Source organism: Pleurodeles waltl, chromosome 4_1 (genome assembly GCF_031143425.1).
Source record: "Pleurodeles waltl isolate 20211129_DDA chromosome 4_1, aPleWal1.hap1.20221129, whole genome shotgun sequence".
NCBI classification, from domain to species: domain Eukaryota; kingdom Metazoa; phylum Chordata; class Amphibia; order Caudata; family Salamandridae; genus Pleurodeles; species Pleurodeles waltl.
In genome coordinates, this window is record NC_090442.1 from 916955779 (window position 1) to 916978756 (window position 22978).

Sequence of the window (22978 nt, forward strand, 5' to 3'; positions counted from 1 at the left end):
AGGCACAGATGGATCCAGCGCAGATATACTATTTCTGCACTGTGCAGCACTTCACACCAAACAGATGTAAGCCAAGTGTGAGTTAAACATACAGCAGCTGTACTTTAAAAATGAGTGAACCTCTTGGCCTTACTCCAGTGACATTGGTTGGAGAGGACCTGTTCACTCCTACTGAATACTACACAGTATGCGGCCACCATTGCGCTCATGTTGCTTAACTCCTGGTAAAGCAGTAGCCGTCCGCCACTATGAGAGTAGCCCTTCAGATGGCCCTCCTCGGCCCATAAGACCACAATCCATGAGGCAGGCCCATATCATGGCTCACACGCATGATTTATGTTTGCCTGTGACAAACAAATCAGCATTAGCGTTCCAGACAATTGGACATAGAGGGCAGGAGTGCACATCCATTACCATGCAGAGGATATTTTCCTCCCAAAAACATGATATCTTTTTAGGTGAAAATATCACTTTTGGTAGTGCTGTTGTGTAGCCATTTTAGCTATAACTCCATGCACGTTATTACTAGGCCTGCTGCTGTGCACTTTAACCTCGCTATATTTTATTAAGCTTCATTTTATTATTCTTACAATAGCCACTTTTGCGGTCTTGTTTTATTTCTCTCTGTCTAGCAGTTCTTGCCTAGGCCAGCACTACTTTCTCAAACAAGACATTCTTGCTCACTCTGTGCTTCTTTGAAGGCTGTAGTAAGATAGGTTGCCGGTGAACGTGGTACAAATTTGGTCTCTGACATTCATAGAAAAACACACATCCTTACGTAAGGACATTTTCTGAGAACATCAGCTGTTTTATTGTAAAAACACTTCCCTGTCCCTTACACGTTAGAGGGAGAGTCCGGCCAGAGAACCACAACTGTATGCTGATTGCTGAACGATTCGCTACAGCTGCTTATGCAGACTTCAGGCCTTTGCTCAGGTATGGAGGATGATGTCTTCCCGGGGGAACCTGAAGGGCAGAATTAGAGCTTAACATGCTGTGCTCTATAATAGCCTGGGTAGGAATTAGTCTATTGACTCTAGTGACAACATGGTAGTGTTATTTCTATGCTGAACTCTACTTGTCATATTTTTTATCTTTTCATGCTGTATCGTCCTGGTTATTGCAGCACATGCTTTGCTATCTAAGATGCAGTTGCTTCATTAAAATCTTATTAAAATATATGCTGCCTCTGTTTGTCATTGTGTATGTGAGACTAATGTAACTAAGAGAAATGGATGAGACTGGAGTGACCTGAGTGACCACGATTTCCCTGAGAAATCAATTTTGTCATGCGCTCGGCTGCCCATTCATCCCTGCCCTTGGGTAGAGATGAGGCACTGCTAGTTAGCCGGAGCAAAATCCGGATTGGGGTGACAGGTGTCACTTGTAGTGGGTCAGACTCAGTCTCCCACACCGCAGGCGATTCTGCCGCTCAAAATCCAGTAGTCTCACTACAATAATGAGTGCCTACGCGACAGTGCCTGTGTAACCCATGCATTCTGCCCTTTTATGTTATAGCCTTAGAACCCGCCGTAGCGGGCTCTACTGACTATTAAAGGCCCGTTCCCGCGTTAAATGCCCGAGCCTGAAGGCGAGGGCATTTAACAATGGAAAGGGCCTTTAATAGCCAGTAGAGCCCGCTACGGCAGGTTCTAAGGCTATTAGAACATTCTGCCACTCAGGGCTGAATGTTCTATTGAATAAAACCAATTGCTCACGGAGCCCGAGGGGATTAAAATCCCCTAGGCCTCCATGAGGCTTTGTTCACAGCTGTTGCTGTGAACAAAGCGAACATTGGAATGTTGGCACTGCGGGCTTTTACCAGCCAGTAAAAGCCCGCAGCACTCCATTGTCTTCAATGGACATGCCAACATTCCAATGTTCTAATATAGCCTTAGAACCCGCCGTAGCGGGCTCTACCGGCTATTAAAGGCCCGCTCCCGCGTTAAATGCCCGAGCCGAAGGCGAGGGCATTTAACAAGGGAAACGGCCTTTAATAGCCGGTAGAGCCCGCTATGGCGGGTTCAAAGGCTATAAGAACATTCTGCCACTCAGGGCAGAATGTTCTATGAAATAAAACAAATTGTTCACGGAGCCGAGGGGATTGAGGCTTTGTTCACAACAAAGCCAACATTGGAATGTTGGCGCTGCGGGCTTTTACCAGCCAGTAAAAGCCCGCAGCACTCCATTGTCTTCAATGGACTTGCCAACATTCCAATGTTCTAATGTATCTTAAATGTCTTTTGCAGTCCAGGTAAAGAAGCTTCTTCTCGGCCTAAGCGTGCAAAGGAGGAAGAGATGCTAACATAAGTACAAAATCTGTGAAAGAAAGAACACCTACTATAAATAACATTGAGCCCAAATCACAAGGTGCGACTTACTCTCGACTTACTCATGAATTTTCACGGGCATGTCCCACTATTTCATAGAGGAAGGATTTTTGAATCTGGAACGTTATACGTTTAAATAAGCTTACTGGGAATTAAATGAAAACCACATGAAACTCAGAACAATGTTATTTGTTTTCACAGCACCAACTAAATCTGTCTTTCATGGCTTAATATAATACATTCAAGCCTGAACTTACAACGCCCATCAGATGGGCCAACGCTGGAGTGAAATGTGCAGTGTAATAGTAATCTCAGCTGCCAGATCGTGTTTGAATTTAAATTACCCAAGAATCACTGGCAAAAGAGAACACAAATGGTTCTCAGACTCTCACTTTAGTGGTAACGCTCACATGAAATCTACTACAATAGTAATAAGTTACCATTTTTCAACCAATAACAATATGCAGTTGTTTCACTACAGATTGTTATGGGTCAGTGGTGCATCACTACGTGGCAGCATAAAACACAAGGGATCCTATTTCAAAAGATTTGCTGTCGGAGGGTGCAACGTGTACTTCTAGTACTCCCAGCTGACGGATGAGTAAACCAGGCTTTCTTATGACTTATACAGTATTACTTTGGGTTTACTACTGGAATTCAGGAGTATTACAAGAGTAAATCACTGCACAATCTATATGAATTGTGTCCCTCGATATTCAGCACCCTGGTTATGGAAAAGGATATAACCGGGTTACATAAGAACTGCTCAGTGGTAATACTTTTTCCGTAGCCTTTTTGAGGAATGCACAATGAATCCTAAAAAGATTTAAAGATATATCCCTGAGAACGTCAATGAAAGCTTAACATGGATTCAGAGAGAGGCCAAACATTTTCCAGCACTCCGTCACTGTAGAACACTGATGGCTTGGAAACGGTGTTGATCTAAACAGCATCTACCTCAGCGTTTGTGAGTCAGGAAGTCATATTGGAAAGGCAGAAAGAGAAAGTAAAGAGCCCAACCAGGTGCCCAATTCACTGATATATATATATATATATATATATATACATCCACACAAAAAAAACAAATCAAAATCTGGCACTCCTTGCAAAACAATGGCCTTCATTTATTTCAAAAATCCATAAAGCAGAAACATAGGGCAACGCGTTTCAACCTTCACGGTCTTCTTCCTTGGCCCTTCTTACAAGACATATCTAACAGAAATAATGTGGCCCCGCTCATTTACTCTCTATATATGCCCTCATCCATAGAAATAGAAAACATTAAAAAAAATATATATATATATGTTTATATATATATACATTTGAATTTGTTTTCTAACATTATCTTTTCAAATGTCCATCTAATATATTCTTCCCATTTTAAATATCAAGTGTAACCAAAAATAATACCACTAATTGGATGAGCCACTGTTTGTAACACAATAAATAATCAAATTAATATTTTTGTAGTCCTTTCAACAGAAAATGATAGGTAACCTGATCTGATATTGTCAGACCCTGCCTTAACACCATAATATTAACCAATATGAACAGAAAGTTCCTCGTCCTTGTTCAATCCCCAGGGATAACGACTATTTAACTGAATGATGTATTCAGACTCCAATCTCCTTAATTGTTTTTCTCTGTCCCCTCCTCTCGGAGTGGCAAGGTCCCTGTCTATGCCAAAAAATATAATCTTCTCAACTTTCCCCTCATGCTCAAGATTACAATGTGGCGCTACTGGATACGCAGCATCCTTGTTCGATATTGCTCTCCAGTGCTCAAGAATACGTTTTTTCAGAGGAAAGATTGTGCTGCCGACATATTGTAATCCACATGGGCATTCTATTACATTAATGGCAAAATCTGAATTACAATTGATATACTTTTTAATATTCACTCGACATTTTTTGAGTCCGTATGCATTAAATTTAAACTCATATTGCAGAGATACTACAGATTTTTTAACCAAAATACAGGATATTCCTTGGCAAATGAACTATATCATGGTAACTATAGATGTAGTATCATTGTACACCTGTATCCCACATGAGAAGGGGATTCAGGCGTGTCGACATTTTTTTAGGAATAAACCAATCAGACTATTGGAACACTCTGAACTACTTCTGAATATGTTAAAATTTTGTTTGGAAAACAATTTTTTTATTTATGAGGCTCAATGGTATAGACAAACAAATGGGACTGCGATGGGAAGTTGCTTTGCTCCCAGTTATGCCTGTCTATTTATGGGATGGTGGGAAACACAATGGGTGATGGCAGATGAAAAGATGGAATGGTTCCAACATATCATATTTTGGACACAATATATCGATGATATATTTATGATATGGGAAGGTCCAGAATCAGTATTACATGATTTTCTGAATTCATTACCAAATAGGGACCTAAATCTACAATTTTCACATAAAATACACAAACAGGTGATGGAATTCTTAGACATAGAGGTCTGTGTAAAAGAAGGCACATTACACACAAAACTGTTCAGAAAAAGTACATCAGGGAACAGTATTCTACATGCAACTAGCCACCACCCTCCGAATGTAAAATGGAGCATACCTTACGGGGAATTATTAAGAGCTAAGAGAAACTGTAGTACCCCACAAAGCTTTGAGGAAGAACGAATAATAATGACACAGAGATTTAGATCTAGGGGATATCCATACAGAGTAGTAAAGAAGGCATGCCAAAAGATAGCAGAAGTTTAAAGGGCGGAACTATTGATTCCCAAAAAGAGAAGAGAGGGCACCAATGCCCCGAGATTTGTGACAGTTTTTAATGCATATTCTTCAGAAGTTAAAAAGATTCTCATAAAATATTGGCATCTCATCAAGGCTGACAGAACAGTTGGGCAGCTAGTTAGCCGTACTCCTTTGATAACTTACAAAAGAAGTAGTTCTTTAAGGGATATTTTGGTACATAGTTACACAAGGAAGAATAAAGAAACTTTTTTAGATAAATATCAAGGTTTCTATAAATGTGCCAAGTGCAAAGCATGTAAATACAGTTCAAATTGGAAGCAATATGAGTTACCCACGGGCAGGCGAGTGAATATTAAAAAGTATATCAATTGTAATTCAGATTTTGCCATCTATGTAATAGAATGCGCATGTGGATTACAATATGTCGGCAGCACAATCTTTCCTCTGAAAAAACGTATTCTTGAGCACTGGAGAGCAATATCGAACAAGGATGCTGCGTATCAAGTAGCGCGACATTGTAATCTTGAGCATGAGGGGAAAGTTGAGAAGATGAGATTTTTTGGCATAGACAGGGTCCTTGCCACTCCGAGAAGAGGGGACAGAGAAAAACAATTAAGGAGATTGGAGTCTGAATACATCATTCAGTTAAATAGTCGTTATCCCTGGGGATTGAACAGGATGAGGAACTTTCTGTTCATATTGGTTAGTATTATGGTGTTAAGGCAGGGTCTGACAATATCAGATCCGGTTACCTCTCATTTTCTGTTGAAAGGCCTACAAAAATATTAATTTGATGATTTATTGTGTTACAAACAGTGACTCATCCAATTAGTGGTATTATTTTTGGTTACACTTCATATTTAAAATGGGAAGAATATATTAGATGGACATTTGAAAAGATAATGTTAGAAAACAAATTCCTATGTATATATATAAACATATATTAAAAATATATATATATATATATTTCTATGGATGACGGCATATATAGATAGTAAATGGGCAGGGCCACATTCTTTCTGTTAGATATGTCTTGAAAGAAGGGCCAAGGAAGAAGACCGTGAAGGTTGAAACCGTTGCCCTATGTTTCTGCTTTATGGATTTTTTAAATAAATGAAGGCCATTGTTTTGGAAGGAGTGCCAGATTTTGATTTGTTTTTTGGTGTGGATTAAAAATGGGTCCTGTGCCCATCAACTGAGCACCAACCTCGACAGGCGAGCGCTGGAAGGAACGCAGGATTACCTTTGGATTATATATATATATATATATATATATATATATATATATATATATATATATATATATATATATATATATATATATATATATATATATATATATATATATATATATATATATATATATATATATATATATATATATATATATATAACATTCTGTGGCAGGGCCAACCCTGTCCTTGCCAAGAGAAAAGGCATCCCCTCTCCCCTACTGGTACTTTCCCCAATTAAAGAAAGGGCACACAGAACAGCACTGCTATGCTCTTCTGACAGGGGAAGCATATGCTTCATTCTTCACTTCCAGGTTGAGCAAGGATCTCACTTCCACAGGCTTAAAATCCTAAACTTGACAAATATTTGGACAATCTAAAGATGGTCTTAAATCCTGAATCTCCCTGGCAGCAAGATAAACATCTGAGAGCCTAAGGTGTGTGTGGACCAAGATTTAATTTGGAGGTTTACACAGTTAGTGCAGATGGGGTGCTGCGCACTCTTAGCCATCTCTGAAGCAATTTCATGTTCAAGAAGATTGAACAGGATCCACTGTGGTAATATCTGAGCTTGTGTAGATGGGCAGATGAGCATTGTCCAGTAACAGTGGATAAAAAATACCCTTTTCAAAGCTGACATTGTCACCTATACCTTCTTTATGGCCCAATTGTTCACTCATTTGATACATTTATTGAAACTTTTTTTTTTTTTGCCTGGAAATTCCCACAAAGCAAAAATAGCTAATTTTTGTCTCTTTCCTTTTTTGAGGAAATACTTCTCCTTAACACCATTGGGTAGATAAGCTCTACAGACTGCAATCAAATGTGATCTCTGGCACATTAAACTCAAATGAAAGCTGGGATTACTTTTTATTTGCTGTTGCTAGCAGAATGTGTTCTTTCACTGTCATTCTATATGCAAAATCTTAACTCGAAACAGACGGCTCCTCAAATTCCAAATGAATTGTGGTTGTACTATATGCAGTGCGGGAAAGTAGGAAGAAAACTATTTTTGACTCATGATGGCATACATGGTCTCCAAACAATCACCTGACAGACATCTGTACTGACTTACACTGCCATAAAAGGAAATATTACAAATGCAGCAATTTTATCAGGGCTGAACAGGTCATGTTCAACATTGAGTATACAGACTTGCGAGCCTGCTTTTGTATCATAGACACTGAGTATACATTTTCAAAAAGTACTACTGGGACCAGTTGATCAGTCCTGTATCCACCCTGACTTAAGACTCAGCATGTACGCTCTGCTGTTAAAATGCATGTACTGTGTGAGTAGTAAAATGCTAAGGAACGGCCTTGCTGGCCCTAAAATTGCATTCAGATAAGTACAGCATGAGGAGAGAGGCCTTCAAGGTAAACTGTTAAGTATTGTAAATATTTCAAAGAGGCTTTTTACCCTCTGCAATCATCTCTGATCAAAGCCTTTTCATCTCGACCACACACACTTCAGTAGATGTGCAATTACAGCCCAGCCTCTAATATTTAATTCCCTCGAGCTTGGTGAGGGAGTGAGGCAAAGGAGAAAGTGAGGTAGGAGTTTATGGGCATTGCCAGTGATTAGGGCAAAGGCATGAAGTGGTCCAATTAATTACAGGGCATACTGGTACATACACGTTATAGTTCCCACAGGTTGGGGAACCGCTGAATAAGAGCACTTCTGCAAGGCTTGCAGTTTATTAATCTTAAATAATTGAAACCTGGCACAGCACTGCTCCAGTGCACCATGGCTCCTGCCTGGGCCCTCTAGCTTCTCAAGCCTAGTGCTATTCTCGGTTCATACCAGAGGCTGAAAGTACAGATAAACGGCGCTATGGGCTGGTAGTTGTGTCATAGCCACGAATCGGGGCTTCAAGTCTACAAATAAGAGTCACCACTGTCAGTGACATGTACCTTCCGATGCTAAGTTTAAAACCAATCTAGAATAAACACAGGGAGGTAGTCTCAAAACAACACCACGCATTAAACAAGTTCTCGTTTAAGGCTTGACCAAACTGAGCACCTGAACACAAGCCCTGCCAACCTTGGAATAATTCACATCATGTGTTGCTACAGGGAGGAGGGGGCAGGCTTTAGACAGAAGCGGGCCATGGTGAGTGGGCTTTAGACAACCTGAACTGCTTAAACAGCCAGAATTTCCCTCCTCCAAGAACAAAATAATCTGTAGGTACCTCCCATATCCTGGGGAGCAGGGTCTGACTGGGAAAGAAATTAGCTTCATGCTACAAATTAAGAGAGGCTCTCATTAGCAAAGCAGAAATCTAAAAGGTTGGCCCACATATGCAAACCAGAGCAGTTTTTACTTGTAAAGACAAGATGCAACAGTGTGTTTCAATGTATGGGGGACTGCATACATTTGCGCTTACTGCAGGAAATGTATGCCAATATCAGGGAACTCAACAATAAAAAATAGCCCATCACACCATAAAATAGGGTTACAAACAGCCAAAAACTCTAAATTCTAAATGCCACCCAAACGTTTAGGAGGACAACTGACTATTTTGAGTGTGTGGACTCAAGCCACACGAAATGTCACCCACAGTCTTCAAACTCAATACAGAGACCGCAGACTATGAAAGGAGACCTCAGTAGGGTCTACAGGTTTCATGGTCCAAGATCTCAGTGCAGAGGTGGCAGACTATGGCAAGGAACCCAAAATAGATCCACAGGTTTCACAGTCATGGTGCCAAGGTTTCAGACTTTGAATTACAAAGGCAGTGGGGCTGTGCATATCGGCGCTCACAAGCCCAGACAGAAGTTTGTGACCTCTGCAACACACACCATACTTTTTTTTATTTAAAATTTTAAGGGGGGTGTTTGCCTCCCCCCCCCCCCCCAGGCCTGGGGGTTGAGGAGTGTCCATCCTGCCCCCTTTTGTGGCCTTTACATTTTTTTTTTCTACTATGCGTGAACTGTAATTAGGGCAGCAAGAAAAATATTTTCTTCTGCTGCCAATCAATAAGGGAATTTGGGTCCAAAAACTTGGCTTTGGGTTTATGGATCTGAAATGAACAATGGGAATACAGTGGAAAAATGTTCCTGTGTCTAGAAATAATTATTTTAAAATTTGAGTCCATGAGCAGGCTAAAATTAAGATGTCTGGTTGGTTAACAAAGCGATACCGTACCGACTGTTAGAAAATCCAGTACTGGTGACCAGATTGCACTGTATGTTTTAACAGAGATAATTAAGGCTGGGCAAAGTCGTTCCATCTCCAGAATATTCCATAGTCTAGTATACCATACGGTAATTGGCAGAGTTTCTTTCTTCTTCCAGGTTGCTGTCAAGTGACTTGTGGGCCATCCCACCAATTATGCTTTTAAGTCCCCCAACATCCAACATAAGGTACTAGGCTGTAAGAAGCATTTGTTGAGTTTGGTTGGGTACATGCATCAGTCAAAAGTAACTTTGTAATGGGTTTCCCAGTTGCTTAATACACACAAAAGTTAGTGGGAAGAATGCTTGCAAAATTCTAAGAACTGGGAATCGCTAAGGGTTGCGTGCTAACCAATAGTTTTTTTTTTACCTAAGGCCACTCTAGACAAAGGCCTGCCTTATGCAAATCAGTGCTGACCCTGCCTCGCATGAGAACAATCCATCCCGAACTGCCAAGGAAGTTCCTCTCCATAGCAACCCCAGAACTGTTTCAGCCTACTTGGGCCTTGTCAGTGAGGGACAGCTTGAGTCCTATGGAACCACTTCTGGGCATACCGTTGGCCACTAGTGTGTTACAGATAAAAAGTGATAGGAGATGGCTGAGGTGGGCCGGATATATATAGGGACATAGGGCTGCCCCCAGTACATACTCAAATGTGACTGTTAGAGGATGAGATCAGAAATTTGAATGCCTCATGAGGTGGTCAGACTTTGTACATCTATGTCTATGGATGAATGGGATCGGGTGGGGTGATGGTGGCAGGGGAATGAATGGCTAGTCGTACTTACTGTGTATTATTATTTGTTGCTGATCTTATAATTGTTTTAAATGTTAAATTGGCTGCATGTGACATAAAATACAATAAAATAAAAGTGAATGTAAATGGAGAAATGCTTGCAAAAAGTCTAACCACTGGCAACTGCTTGGTGTAAAACAGTGGTTTGGAATGCTTCCTCAAGCAATTGCCAATGATTACACTATTTGCAAGCATTGCTCCCATCAACCTTTGTGCGATTTCTCTGTTGCTTACATATGTTGTATGCTTTGCTATATTTTGTCTCATGTAGGCCCCTTGCTGTGCAGTAATATCTTTACCCTGGCATGGTGGTCCATCATGATATGTAGCAATGCGTTTGTTGTGGGGTAGGCCTATATGAGAATTCTACAGAGGGTGGTAATAGAGCCCCTAGTTTCCTTAGTCGCTCTGACAAAATATCCCACCGAGGTAAGGTCTGTAGTGGCTGCAAGTTTGTTTTGCTGGTGTATTAGCCAGTGACATAATTGGGTGTAGTGGTTGTAGTGTCTTGCATGATTTAGAACGGACCCTTTCTGGCTCGCAGTAGACTCCTTATTAGTGTAACATAATTGCTAGAATAGAATGTAATGAAAGCTTGGTTTTGAATGTTGAAGTTCACAGGTACATGCAGAGGAATAAAGAAACGTGATTTACAACTCCGTGTGCGGCATAGTCATAGGTAGGTACATATGCTGGGGAAAACACTACAGTGGGATCTTCCTAATTCATCTCAATTAAATTTTTGTGTTGTTTACAAGCATTAAAAGTATAGGATGTCTTGTCTATCAAACAAGTCAGAAATTGCGAGGCCTTCTCCTTTTTTGTACTTATGGAATGCCCCAAAAAATAAGCAGGGATGGAAAGCTGGGTGGAAAAGGATAGTGGTTGCGGAGGAGGAGGAGAGAAGTAATGCCATGATTAACTTTATGGAGTCAGTCCCAGATTTCCAATGTTGTTTTACAGGTGTACTCATAAATGCGTTAACTGGTATGTCTGCTTTGGGTTTCCATACGAAGATCAGATCTGCCCAATATGTTCCTGTTTTATATGTATCCAGTGTTCGTTACTGACCGTTAGGAATCAGACAGCAATGACCCATAGCTTGTCAGTGTATTTTTTTAAGAAGGTGTGTTTACACCATGTTCCTTAAAATAAAGGGTGCTTTACAAAGAAAAGAGTTCTCCCTTTTAGAAAACAGCAGGGGGAGCAAATCTTTGGAATTCACAATTAGAAATGGGTTTCTCTTTTATGCTCTTTTGTGCCTACCATATGGAATAAGTCACAAGACCCCTATTGCAACTCACAAATGTAATTTTGCAGTTGCAAACCCTCTGTTTTTGTAAATTACACGGTCTGTGACGGCAAAATCATTTATCTGGCTTTTAATTTTTAAATGTTTGCCCCCACCCTAATATTTAGGTAGCCCACTGACTATTTCAAGAGGTTTAACTCAAGACACTCAATGGCGCCCAGAGTCCTCAAACTCAATAAGGAGACTATGGAAGGAGACACAACAAGGGTCTACAAGTTTCATGGTCGAAGCTTTAAGGACCAAGATAGCGGACTATGGAAAGGGACCCAAAAAGGGTCCACTCGTTTCATAGTCATGGTCTTTGTGCTAATGTTGCAGACTTTAAAACATAAATGCGGTGGGTATGTGCTTATTGATGTTCATGAACCCAGAAGCGAGTTTATGGGCTCTGCAACACACACCTTACCTTTTTCTATTTTAAACTTTACGGGTAAAGTTTAGGTTGCCAATCTAGGCCTGGCGGTTGGATAGTGCCCACCTTGCGTTCTTATGTGGCCTTGACAATTGTTTTTTTTTTTTTTTACCATGTAGGAACTGTAATTGCAGCAGCAAGAAAAACATTTTCTCTTGCTGTCAGTCAACAGGAGATTTTGGGGTTATGGATCTGAAGTGGACAATGAGAAAAAAGTTCCCTTCTCCAGATTTAATAATTTGTTAAATTTGAGTCCATGAGCTGTCCTTGCACTCAAGTTCGGGGACAGTTCCTTGGCTAATGGTCCATATGTCTTTAACTTTCTAACTCTTTCAAGCCCACCTGACACATTTTCTAAACCTAATTTCTTGAAAATTACTGAACTGATTTCCATCACACCAAGCAGAGGTATTCACTTCCTTGATGAGAGTTCTAGTTTCAAGCCAAGGTTGGTATAATTCCGTTCAGCATTTTTTTCTGCTATGATGAGCAAACATTTGCCCCAATTCAAGTTTTCTTTTGACATGTCCTAAAACTAAATTTAAGACGTTTAATATTAATTTCTGTTCCTTTCTGCTAATCAAGCCAAATATACATTGCAGCGGCATGTTTACACCAGTCTTTTAGGATATATTCCTGATTAGAGGGTTCATTTTCTCCACAATAGTCTCTTCTTGAGGACCAATCTAATTCCTTGTCGTAGGAGGGGCCATATGTTTGTTGCATCCCAAGCTTTCCACAGGGATAGATTTATCTTTTTAAGTACTAAAGTGAGGGCAGGGCATGTGTGTTATATGTACTTAAATTACACAAGTTTAAAGTTTTTTATTTAGTTCACATACTTGTACCCCTTGACCCGTACCTGATTCCAAGTTTGCCAGTTTTAAGGTATTTACCGCAAGTAGTAAATACTGATGCGTTATTTTCCAGGCATGGTAAATACGTCCAAATCCAAGTTTTCCTCCAAAAAATAAAAAAAATACATGCGCAATTGGTGCTTAGCAGATGGAAATCTACATTTTCTTCCCCCAATCAATTTTCGAATTATCCAATTTTATACCTGCTGCGTTTTCGGCATAATGATAGATTTCCTGCTTTTGCCACACAATACATTATATGCTGCATATTTTGCAGAGTTTAACAAAAAATGCGTCTATTTCAAACGGGATCAAAAGTTATTAAAAACACGGCTACATGTTTTGCAGCGCATAGGAAGGTCCTTGGAAAAGGTTGACTGATCACCTTTCCGTTGCCTATTGCTATTTCTGGGTGTTAAACATATTTAATCAAGTGAACCCTTTTCCCAGACAGTGTTAACGTGTAAACATTACAAAATAATGAAACAATTCTACCGCAAAATGTTAAAATGTGGTGCATTACGTCGCATAAAGTTCCTTTTCTGACCGCATGATTCAGAAAGAACTGCAGCATAATGTGGTCCTCCCTTTTCGCATAGTTCCACTGGTCCTCTGAATGACCTGCCGAAATGTACTTTAAGAAAGTTGTGTGGGTGGGGCACAGTATTTCTGCACAACTCCTAATTCTGCCTCCTGCACAAACGGGTTAGAACAAGGATCAAATAAGCGCCTCATTTATAGTGGAAGGGCCGTATCTTCTCTGTTCATATCTGAAATTCACTGGGACGTCGGTGGTCATCTCTGACTACACTTTGCTGACGGCTGGAATCGCTCTGCGTCCTCTCCAAGTTCCAGGGATGGCTGAAGCCTTCTGCTCACACAAGTTGAGCAGTGTCTGCATTCTCTCCTTCATTTCCTCCAGAGAGGCAGGCTGGTCCTTTATGATTGTACAGCTTATTTTATCAGGGTCAGTCATGCGCATGACCGACCCTGGATGTAACAGGACATATGGTGACCGATACACCACTGCCTCTTACATCCATTTAGAGTATACCTGAAAGCAAACTAAACAATTACTGTGCATTTTGCCTTGAGAAAACTTGCTGGAGAATTTGCTGGGTTCAAACAAGCATTGGCTGTTTCGTTTCCTTCACATAAAGAAAGAATACACACGGCATTTAGTGGAGCGCCCCATCTTTTTATATGTGTCACAATGTCTGAACATAACAATCGGATCAAGTTTTTTGGAGGGCCTTCTATCCATATTACATAAGCACCTCAAAGTGGTATTCCATTACCTCTCCCCCCCCCCCCCCCCCCCCCAAAACCAAATTTCAAGTTATTCTAGCATGAAGAGACGGGACTGAAAGCTAAATTCAAAGGGGTGGTTATTTTGTAGACTTCACAATGTGCACAACTGCGCTCTGCACTTTAATGGATTGCTTTGGCTACTTTCATAGACTGCTTCTTTCGTTGCCTAGAAATATGTAAAAACTGACAAGCGAATCTTCAACAAGATAACTTACTCTATTATTACATTTGAAAAACTCTCTATATCATTTTTTGGATGTCAAAATAAACTTTTGAACTTCAAATGAACTTTTGAAAAAGCTGCTTTAAGTAATTTGAATTTCAGAAATGTGTGGGAAAAAGTCTGAAGCCATATGCAAAATTCGTATTGGGAAAAAGGTATTAGTGGGGGGACCATTACCAATATTTCACCAGCACTGCAGCAGCTATTGCCTTCTCTCTCTATGTATATATATATATATATATATTTTTTTTTTCACCTTTTTGTGGGGCATAGATAGTAATGGGCAAGGATGGGAAAACACGTATTCTATAGTATCAAGTCAAATACCTTCTCTGCACTAAGCAAAACTATTGTCATATTGTTGCTGTCTGCTGGTATGCAACCCAGCCTGTGCCTTAGCTGCTACAACTGATCATTATGTTTCTTTGTGGGGTGAATCATGATAGATCTCTGTAATAGTTTATACATATGTGTCACATTCTAATACATTTCTGTTCATCTTCTTGTCCTAGTTAAAAATGGCGATCGGCCTATTCGCTTGTCATTGCTTGGGATTTGTTTAAGACTTCGGGTGTTAAGTTTGTCTCTCTGGTAAATGTAGGAAGTATCCCCTTTTCTGCTAAATACCCATAAAAAGGCCTAGTTGTGGTGTTAGAATTTTCAATTTATCAAGTTTTCAAGAATTCACAAGTGATTGCATTATGCTCTAACTCACTCTACCTTAACCTTTTCCTTGTGCTTTGGGTCAGTTGTACTTCACGTGTGTTTAGGCTGTGTCCTGGGCTGATTGAGGCAACGTTCTTTTGTTTTGGAAGGCTGTTACCCCCTCCCTCCAATGCCTTTCCTCCTACTGAGGTTCATACAGTTCTCCTAATTTCCTGCCCATTTTGTGCCATACTCAGTGTCATCTGCATTCATAAGTAATGCATTTTCCATGGGAGCTGGGTACAAATGTACAGTCAAGTGTGATATTTTTTGGAATATATTGGTGACTTTCAATAATGTGGTGATTTGTCCCTTCAACAGTCTATAATCATGATTGCAGCATGCAGTCTCACGGAGTATGCCTGGGTTTCCTCCTCATCTGGTGCTTCCAACAACCCCCTTGGGTCCGGTTTTACTTTTGAATAGTAATTGGAGTTTATACTGTGTTAATGATTGGTTCTTCTGGTAGGTTTTAAATCTATTCTCGATTTTCTAATGTATGCTGCATGGAGTGGGTGGGTATCCCCACATACCGTTACCTTAAATGTATACCATATTAGCCCTATATGTTCAATGGAGTGCTGAATGATACCCAAAATGTGGTCAGTGTACCACACAGGTGTCCCTTGTTTGCAATATATTTGAGTGCACTGACTCACCATATATTGACCACAAGCTCTGGGTTTCCTAAACTTAAACCCTTTGACTGCAGGGAATGGTGTAATCTACAGTCCAGCCATTGGGATTGACCTATCAGAACATGCAGCTGCAGCGCCCTCAACGGTGTATTCTGCTGAGCTGATGCTTTTAGGGACTCACTGTACTTACTATATGTTAACCGAGTATATTTTATGGACACACTCTTATTTATGTTAATTGAGTATATTGTAGGGACACACTTTACTATATGTTAATTGAGTGTGTTGCCATTTATTAGCCAGGCGCCACTTCCTGTCAGCATGAGGTATCTCGCTTCTGGTTCACTCTTGAGGCCTACCTGGGTCGCAATGGCCCACCTCATGCTCTGTGTACACTGCCAGCCTCCACTCAAATGCAGAGGATGCTGCTGCCACTTTTTGACCTGTTTATCTTTTTTATGGACTTATTCTATTGAAACAAAAATGATAAAATAGATTACTTCATAATTTCTATAATTTATTTGGCCGGGGTACTAAATCTTTATCTAAATGTGGCCATGCCAATGACAACCTAATCAACCATTGGGTGTAAATTAATATTTGTTGGGTAGGCTATCGATCAGAACATTCATCCATCCAAATACGAGAAGACCAGGACTTGTATTGTTCTGACATTGGTTCATAAAAGGTAGAGTTTTGTTTTTGTTACATGAAGGAAGGCAGGTACGATGCTGTGTGGGTTTTCCCGGGATGTGTTCCCTGAAAGTGAGGTTTATTTAAAGGGTGGACCACTGTAGGATGGGAAATGGCTTATGTTATCCTCAGAGGCCCAACAACACACGCACGCATGCTGGTAAATATAATGTCCAAAGCGCTTTTTGTGAACGGCATATTTTGCACGATCCGTGCAAATACAGTGCTACGATATTTGTGCAGACCTTGGCGCGCCCAGGGTGACCACAGAGGCCCTGAAGCCAGAGCACACTCGAACCGTGGCTTCTTGCTGATCACACGTGTTGCAGCGGTTATGCACAATTAACTGTCGGAAATGTTTGCTTTCTTGGTACAACTCACTCTCCTTCTTCTCTTCTTCCAGCGCAGGGATTCAAGACCCGACAGCTGCGCCTCATCGCTCGTGAGCCACCCTCATCTCGCTGATCTGGACTCAAAGCAACGCTCGCCCTGGGGCAGCCGACACGCTCAGTGAGCCGGACCAGCTGGGTGTCAGGATGCGCGTGCTCGCCCTCGCGCTGCTGATCCTGTTCTGCAGAGACGCTGAATTCAGGAAGACGAGGAGGAACAGGGAAAACCATGGGCCAGCCAACACCTCCCGGAAGGGCTCCAGCATAGCCAAGCGCTACGCGCCAGGGCTCCCCTGCGACATGTACACGTATCTGCAAGAGAAATACTTGGACTGCCAAGAAAGGAAGCTGACCTCGCTGCTTCCGGAGTGGGCCGGGGATTTAATACACATGCTGCTGGCCAGGAACAAGATTCGCAGACTGAGGGATAATATGTTTTCCAAATATCGAAACTTAAAAAGCCTGGATTTGCAGCAGAATGAAATCTCGAAAATCGGGAACATGGCTTTTTTTGGCCTAAAAAGCCTCACTACGTTATTGCTGCAGCACAATCAGATTAAGGTGCTGTCCGAGGAGGTGTTTATCGCCCTGCCCCGTCTAAACTACCTGCGCCTTTATGACAACCCCTGGAACTGTACCTGCGAGATGGAATCTCTGATTACCATGCTCCAAGTGCCCAGAAACCGAAATCTGGGAAACTATGCCAAGTGTGCGTATCCACAAGGGCGGAAGGGCCAGAAGCTAAAGCTGGTGAGGCCTGAACCGATGTGCCTCGAGGAAGAGGTCGTCCCCGTACCGGTACGGGCCAAGCCAACCACGCCAGCTGTCGATTTTTCCATCTGCCACGTTTTTCTATTCCCCATTCTAGCCCTGGACTGCAAACTAAAAGGTTTGTATATTCACTAATTATCAGCAATGTCTCACATTAGGAAAGAAAACGAAGCATGTATTGCTGAAACGTGCATGCGTTGTATAACATCTCTAGCGCTGATTGTGAGCCAGGTGGAGTGAAATTACACTATGAAATTCCGTTCCACCTTATTCAGTGTGTGCCACTGTGAACACTAGGCCCTGCTTTTTCAATGTGGTAATTTCACTTAGAAAAGTCACAAGATGTTTTAGCTGCAGTAATACAAACACTTGGGGCCCTCTTTTTTAGGGTAAGGACTGCTTCCCACTGCCAGATATTTCATTTGCATTCCCTGCCTTACTCCCCACGTCTTCCCCACTCCCTCTTTTTTTTTTCACCCCAGACTTGAAGCAGAAGTTTACGTGTGGTAAATATATGCATTAAACATATGCATTTATGCATTAAACCCCAAGGAATTGAGAACTGTGTGTGAATTTACGACCAGTAAATCAGATTACAGATTCCCCATTCCATGGATCTTAATTGTTATTGCGCTGTATTGGTGCACATTTATCACATGCTAACGATACATATCCAGGCAACTTTGCTGCCCGTCACTACCGTCCAACTCGGAATCAGGGCATTAGTAATTCCTTTTTAGCCAAAATCATTTTTTTGACTAATAGACTAGTTGTACTTTCCATATTAAGTATATCAACAGCATGCAAGTGAGGTTGTCTAAAAAGTCAGAACTGGCAAAAAGTGTCAAATATAAAACAAGAATACTTGCAACTCGACGTATGTGCCTATTTTGTATTTATTCCTTCTGCCCCAAGATATCCACAAAATTACATAGCCGAGTATGGTGGTCTGTCTGTGTTCCCGCTCTTGGGCTTGGACGTGACTCAATGTGTCCACAGCAATGAAGTGTTATAAAAGCCAGATATAGTAAGGTGGGTGGATTCCAGAAAACTATTCCAAAAGTGATCTGTTCTCAGTGACTCCGGGAAATTCACGTACGAAGGGCTGTAAAAGTGAGCGTTGTGGGCTTCACACTCAGATTAATCGGAAGAGGGTGCTTTCACAGCTCACTCCTGCGTTATGATTCTCCATTGGTGCCAAGGTGTTTTCTATTAATGTCACATTTGAGAGAGAAATATTGGCCAATACACAATAATGCAGCAGATTAAAACACATTATTCTGACCATTAATTAAGCAATTAGCCAATAGGTGTACAACAAGATGAGAATGCCAGGTGTGTGCGCAAAGCTGTATATAAGCAAAGGTTCCTTGACCTCATCTCACCATACTCTGGAACATCTACCTCACTCACCTCAGTCCTCGGAGGTTTATCAGCCCTGGCATGGTGATGACATTGCAGAGGTGGAAAGGACAGAGTGGGTGCTGTGTAGAAGAGGCAGGAGGATACCAGACTCACCATGGTGACCATATTATATCAATTAGTTGCCTGTCTGTTCTACCCTTTTCACAGAATGGCACACTAGGAGGAGGGGACGGTACATGAAGAACCAAGGACCACACATACAAATTGCAAAGTCTCCTGGTCAAAAGAAGCATCTTGTTTGGATGAAACATTCAAGGAGTAATCTCTGCAAAAGGCACAAGGAGTAGCCCAGAGGACTACTCTATGTATGTTCAAAACAGGCACAAGCCGCTAGAAGGTCAGAGATGCTGTCTTGTAGCTACAGGAATGGAACTGAAATCTCAAAGTGAGAACACTACAGATTTGGTAACAGCAAGAATTATTTCAGTTAGCTAGATCTGCTTTGTTTTTCTTGTGCCTAGTACCACTTGGCGGAACAGCAAGGTTAGCAAAGCTGAGAACACCTTAGGACGAAGGAAGTACTGTGTAGTGTACAATTTTATTTTGTGAAAGTGCTTTCATGAAGAACAAGGCATAGCGTTTCCAGACACCCCTTTCTGGTGTCACGGCCACAAGAAAAGCAGTCAAAAAGGACAGGTCTTAGGCATGATAGAGACTAAGGGGACTGATTTAGAGTTTGGCAAAGGGGTTACTCCGTCACAAGCGTGACTGATATCCCGTCCACCGTATTACAAGTTCCATAGGTTATAATGGAATTGGAAATAAAAGACGGGATATTCGTCATGTATGTGACAGAGTATACCCCTCTGCCAAACTCTAAATCACGCCCTAAAGCTCGTAACTTCCCTAATAGAACAGTATGAAAATGGCAGCTAATCAAGCTGGCACTGAATGTATTTGAAGGAAGCTGGCTCTTTATACGATATATCCAAATGAGATATATTGTGCAAGAAGTCCAGGGATTCCCTTACGAGTGGAAAGGGGCTTGCTCTAGCAATCGTGAGGTGCTCTTTTAGGGGGGTAGTGTGGTCGGGCAGCCTTAGGCCTATCAGAGAGGAGTGTGAGACATCTGCAAATACACACAGAGTCAATAAATGAGTCACACGACTCAAGAAGAAGATCCACACCAAATAGCATGTATTTTTATATATGTTTTGGCACCAGAATCAATACGATCAGTTAAGTAAGTTTTGCAAGATAAATCTTTACAGTTTTGAAAAGTTGATGCAGTGCAATTTCTGAAAAGCTGCAATGTTATCCCATGGAGAGAAAAACAAGTGCCGCATTAAGATATAGTACTGCGACTTATGGGACCAATCTCCTGGACTTAAGATATGTATTGATCAAGGGTCAAGACCACACCAAAAGGTCACACCGCGCGGCACTGAGGCGGTCAGTTGTGGGGGTGTGATATGGCGTTAGGTGCCCAATGTTAGTCAATGGGGATAGGTCCGGTTGCAAAGATGCTGCAGGTGAGGACTAAGGATCCAGTCAGGAGAAACCAACAAGTGAGTTCCAATCTCCAGATGTCCAGGGACGCAGAGACACCTTTAGTCTTCTTCTTCACCGGCCAGGGGCGAAGGGTGCAGCGGTGCCTGAGGCATCAGGTTTTCTCCACTGGAGCACTCGGGTGAGGAGGCCTGCATGCAGAGGCTGCAGGTAGCGTCTGGGGTTCCGCAGTGGGCAAGTCCCAAGTGGGCTTTATCTTGGAGGGCTGGGGAACCACGCTGGCACCATTGGTCCACATCAACTCAGGCTGTGCAGCACGGGTGCCTTGGTGCTTTCAGATGTAGGGTTTTAGGCAGTCCGGAGCTCTCACAGTTTGTTTTGGGGTGCCTGCAAGACGCAGGGAAGCAGCTCCACTGCTCCATGGGAGTTTCTAGGTCTTTGCTGACGGCAGGCAGTCCTCCCAGGCTTTGCAGGCACAACTCCTGCAGGACAAGATGATTTTGCAGCAATTCGGGAGGAGCAGCAGACAGGCTGGCAGGGCTGGGTCCAGATCAGGTGCTTCTTTCTTTGCTTTTGCGGCCAAATGTGCCCTGGGGCAGCAAGTCAGCATCTCTCCTGTGAGTGAAGCCAGATCTGCCTACCAAGGGCGGTGGCTTATTTGAAGCACCCTGCCTTGGAATGCAAGTTCACTGGTCATCCTGTTGGGTGTGGTGTGTAAACACCTTTCCCAGAGCAGGCTTTGTGATTGCCTGCCCAAGAGCACAGGTTCTCACCCTAGGAGGTCAAACTTGTGTCTGGTGGTGGCAGGCTGGCTGAAACTGGTCAGTCCGCACATGGGTAGATGGTAGGTTTTCAGGGGGGCACCTCTGAGGTGCCCTCTGGGTATATGTATTAATTAACCTGTCACTGGCATCAGTGGGGGTTCATTATATGAGACGTTAAATACCAAACATCCCTATTTTCGGTGAAGCCATCATGTAGCTGGGGAGCTCATATTGATCAGAGTCCAGTACATGTACCTACATGTATTCACTATGTCTGTGAATTGACAAAGATATAGCAAGGCATACCTGCTTGTGCAGATATGTCCTCATGTAATATAATGTCCCCTGCCTTAGGGCTTTAAGGCCTGCTTTAGAGGTGACGTAAATATATTGCATGCACTGTTAGGAGACGGGGCACACAGCTGTGTGCCATGTCATGTTTTCGTTATTAGCTGCACTAAGATACACAGCCTGTAATGGCAGTCTGCATGTGCTAGGTGAAGGGTCCCTCAGGGTGGCAAATTACATGCTGCAGCCCTTGGGGACCCTCTTTGGTACCCATGCCCTAGGTAACCGGGGTACCATTTACTAGGGATTTATAGGGGGCCCAAGGTATTGACAATTGGGGAACAATTGCACAGTTTTAGAGAAAGGGGTCCACGACTGGGGACCTGGTTAGCAGGAACCCAGTGCACGTTCAGTCAAAATGGCATTGAATACCAGGTAAGAAGTGGGGGTGGCTCTGTCAAAATAGGGCACTTTCCCACAGTATTCAAAGAAAAATGTGTTCAGGCATATTAAGGCATGTTGATAAATAAAATGTACAAGTGATAACCTTAATACCAGTTCTTGTTATGTAGATAATGAAGGATACAACTTTTCAGGGTAAGAATTAAGATGAACTACTCTCCCGTATAAAGCTCAATGACAGAACATCACAAATTGGCTTTCATGTTGTTTATAGGGTCCTTTCTGGAGGCACGTGATATGCAGGTTAACACCTGAACTATTCATTATAGAAGCAAGTGAGTCCTCAGGAACCAAGATTAGTTATGGAAGTGAGGATTGGAGAATTATTTATTTGTGGAGGAAGACAAACCGCAAAGGGCGTGGGAAGCTCTTCTCTCATAAATGTAGAAGATGTACTGTACAGCTCACTGTTGATAACACATGCTCCAGATCACTTTATTTATATTGCAATCTTTTTATTACATTTTCCAAGATACCACAACAATATTAGAGTTGGCTGTAAGTGGTAACGAGTGTGTAGAAGAGTATGCATAATAATGCTCGAGGCCAATCACCAGCGGAAGAGTAGATCATGAATATGCAAAACAGTATTTTCACTGGGACCGGGTCGCTTGTGGTACAGCATCGAAGACGCAATGACTACCCAACAAATTATACACTCAAACCAGGCCATAACACACAGAAAAAAGCTCCTGCAAACTCAATCAAAAACTTGCTTCTGTAGCCAGGTCTGTACCTGATACTATGCAGTTCTGTAAGCAGCCCCTCAGATATCAAATCCAGTTGCTACAGTTATATATCTTCTGCAAAGTACTTCGATAATCCTGGAAAACGAAATATAAATAGTTCAGATTGGCAGAACTGTTAACCCCTTAGCGGCTGGGCCTTTTCCCCCCCAGTGCTGAGCCCTTTTTTGGCTATTTGGGGTAGTTCGCGCTTAGGGCTTCATAACTTTTTGTCCACATAAGCTAACCACGCCAAATTTGCGTCCCTTTTTTCCAACATCCTAGGGATTCTAATGGTA

At 42.0% G+C, this 22978-nt stretch overlaps 2 protein-coding genes across 2 annotated transcripts in view; one reads left to right on the forward strand and one right to left on the reverse strand.

The window, feature by feature from the left end:
* FBXL13 (F-box and leucine rich repeat protein 13) overlaps positions 1 to 22978 on the reverse strand; it is a 1108093-nt gene that overhangs the window by 695382 nt on the left and 389733 nt on the right. The gene's annotated exons all lie outside the window — the stretch shown is intronic.
* The window catches only part of LRRC17 (leucine rich repeat containing 17), a 182763-nt gene that overhangs the window by 83883 nt on the left and 75902 nt on the right, over positions 1 to 22978 (forward strand). Inside the window, exon 2 of the mRNA XM_069229684.1 lies at positions 16810 to 17684. Coding sequence (XP_069085785.1) covers positions 16943 to 17684 — 742 coding nt within the window. The 5' untranslated portion in view covers positions 16810 to 16942. The remainder of the gene's footprint in view (positions 1 to 16809; positions 17685 to 22978) is intronic.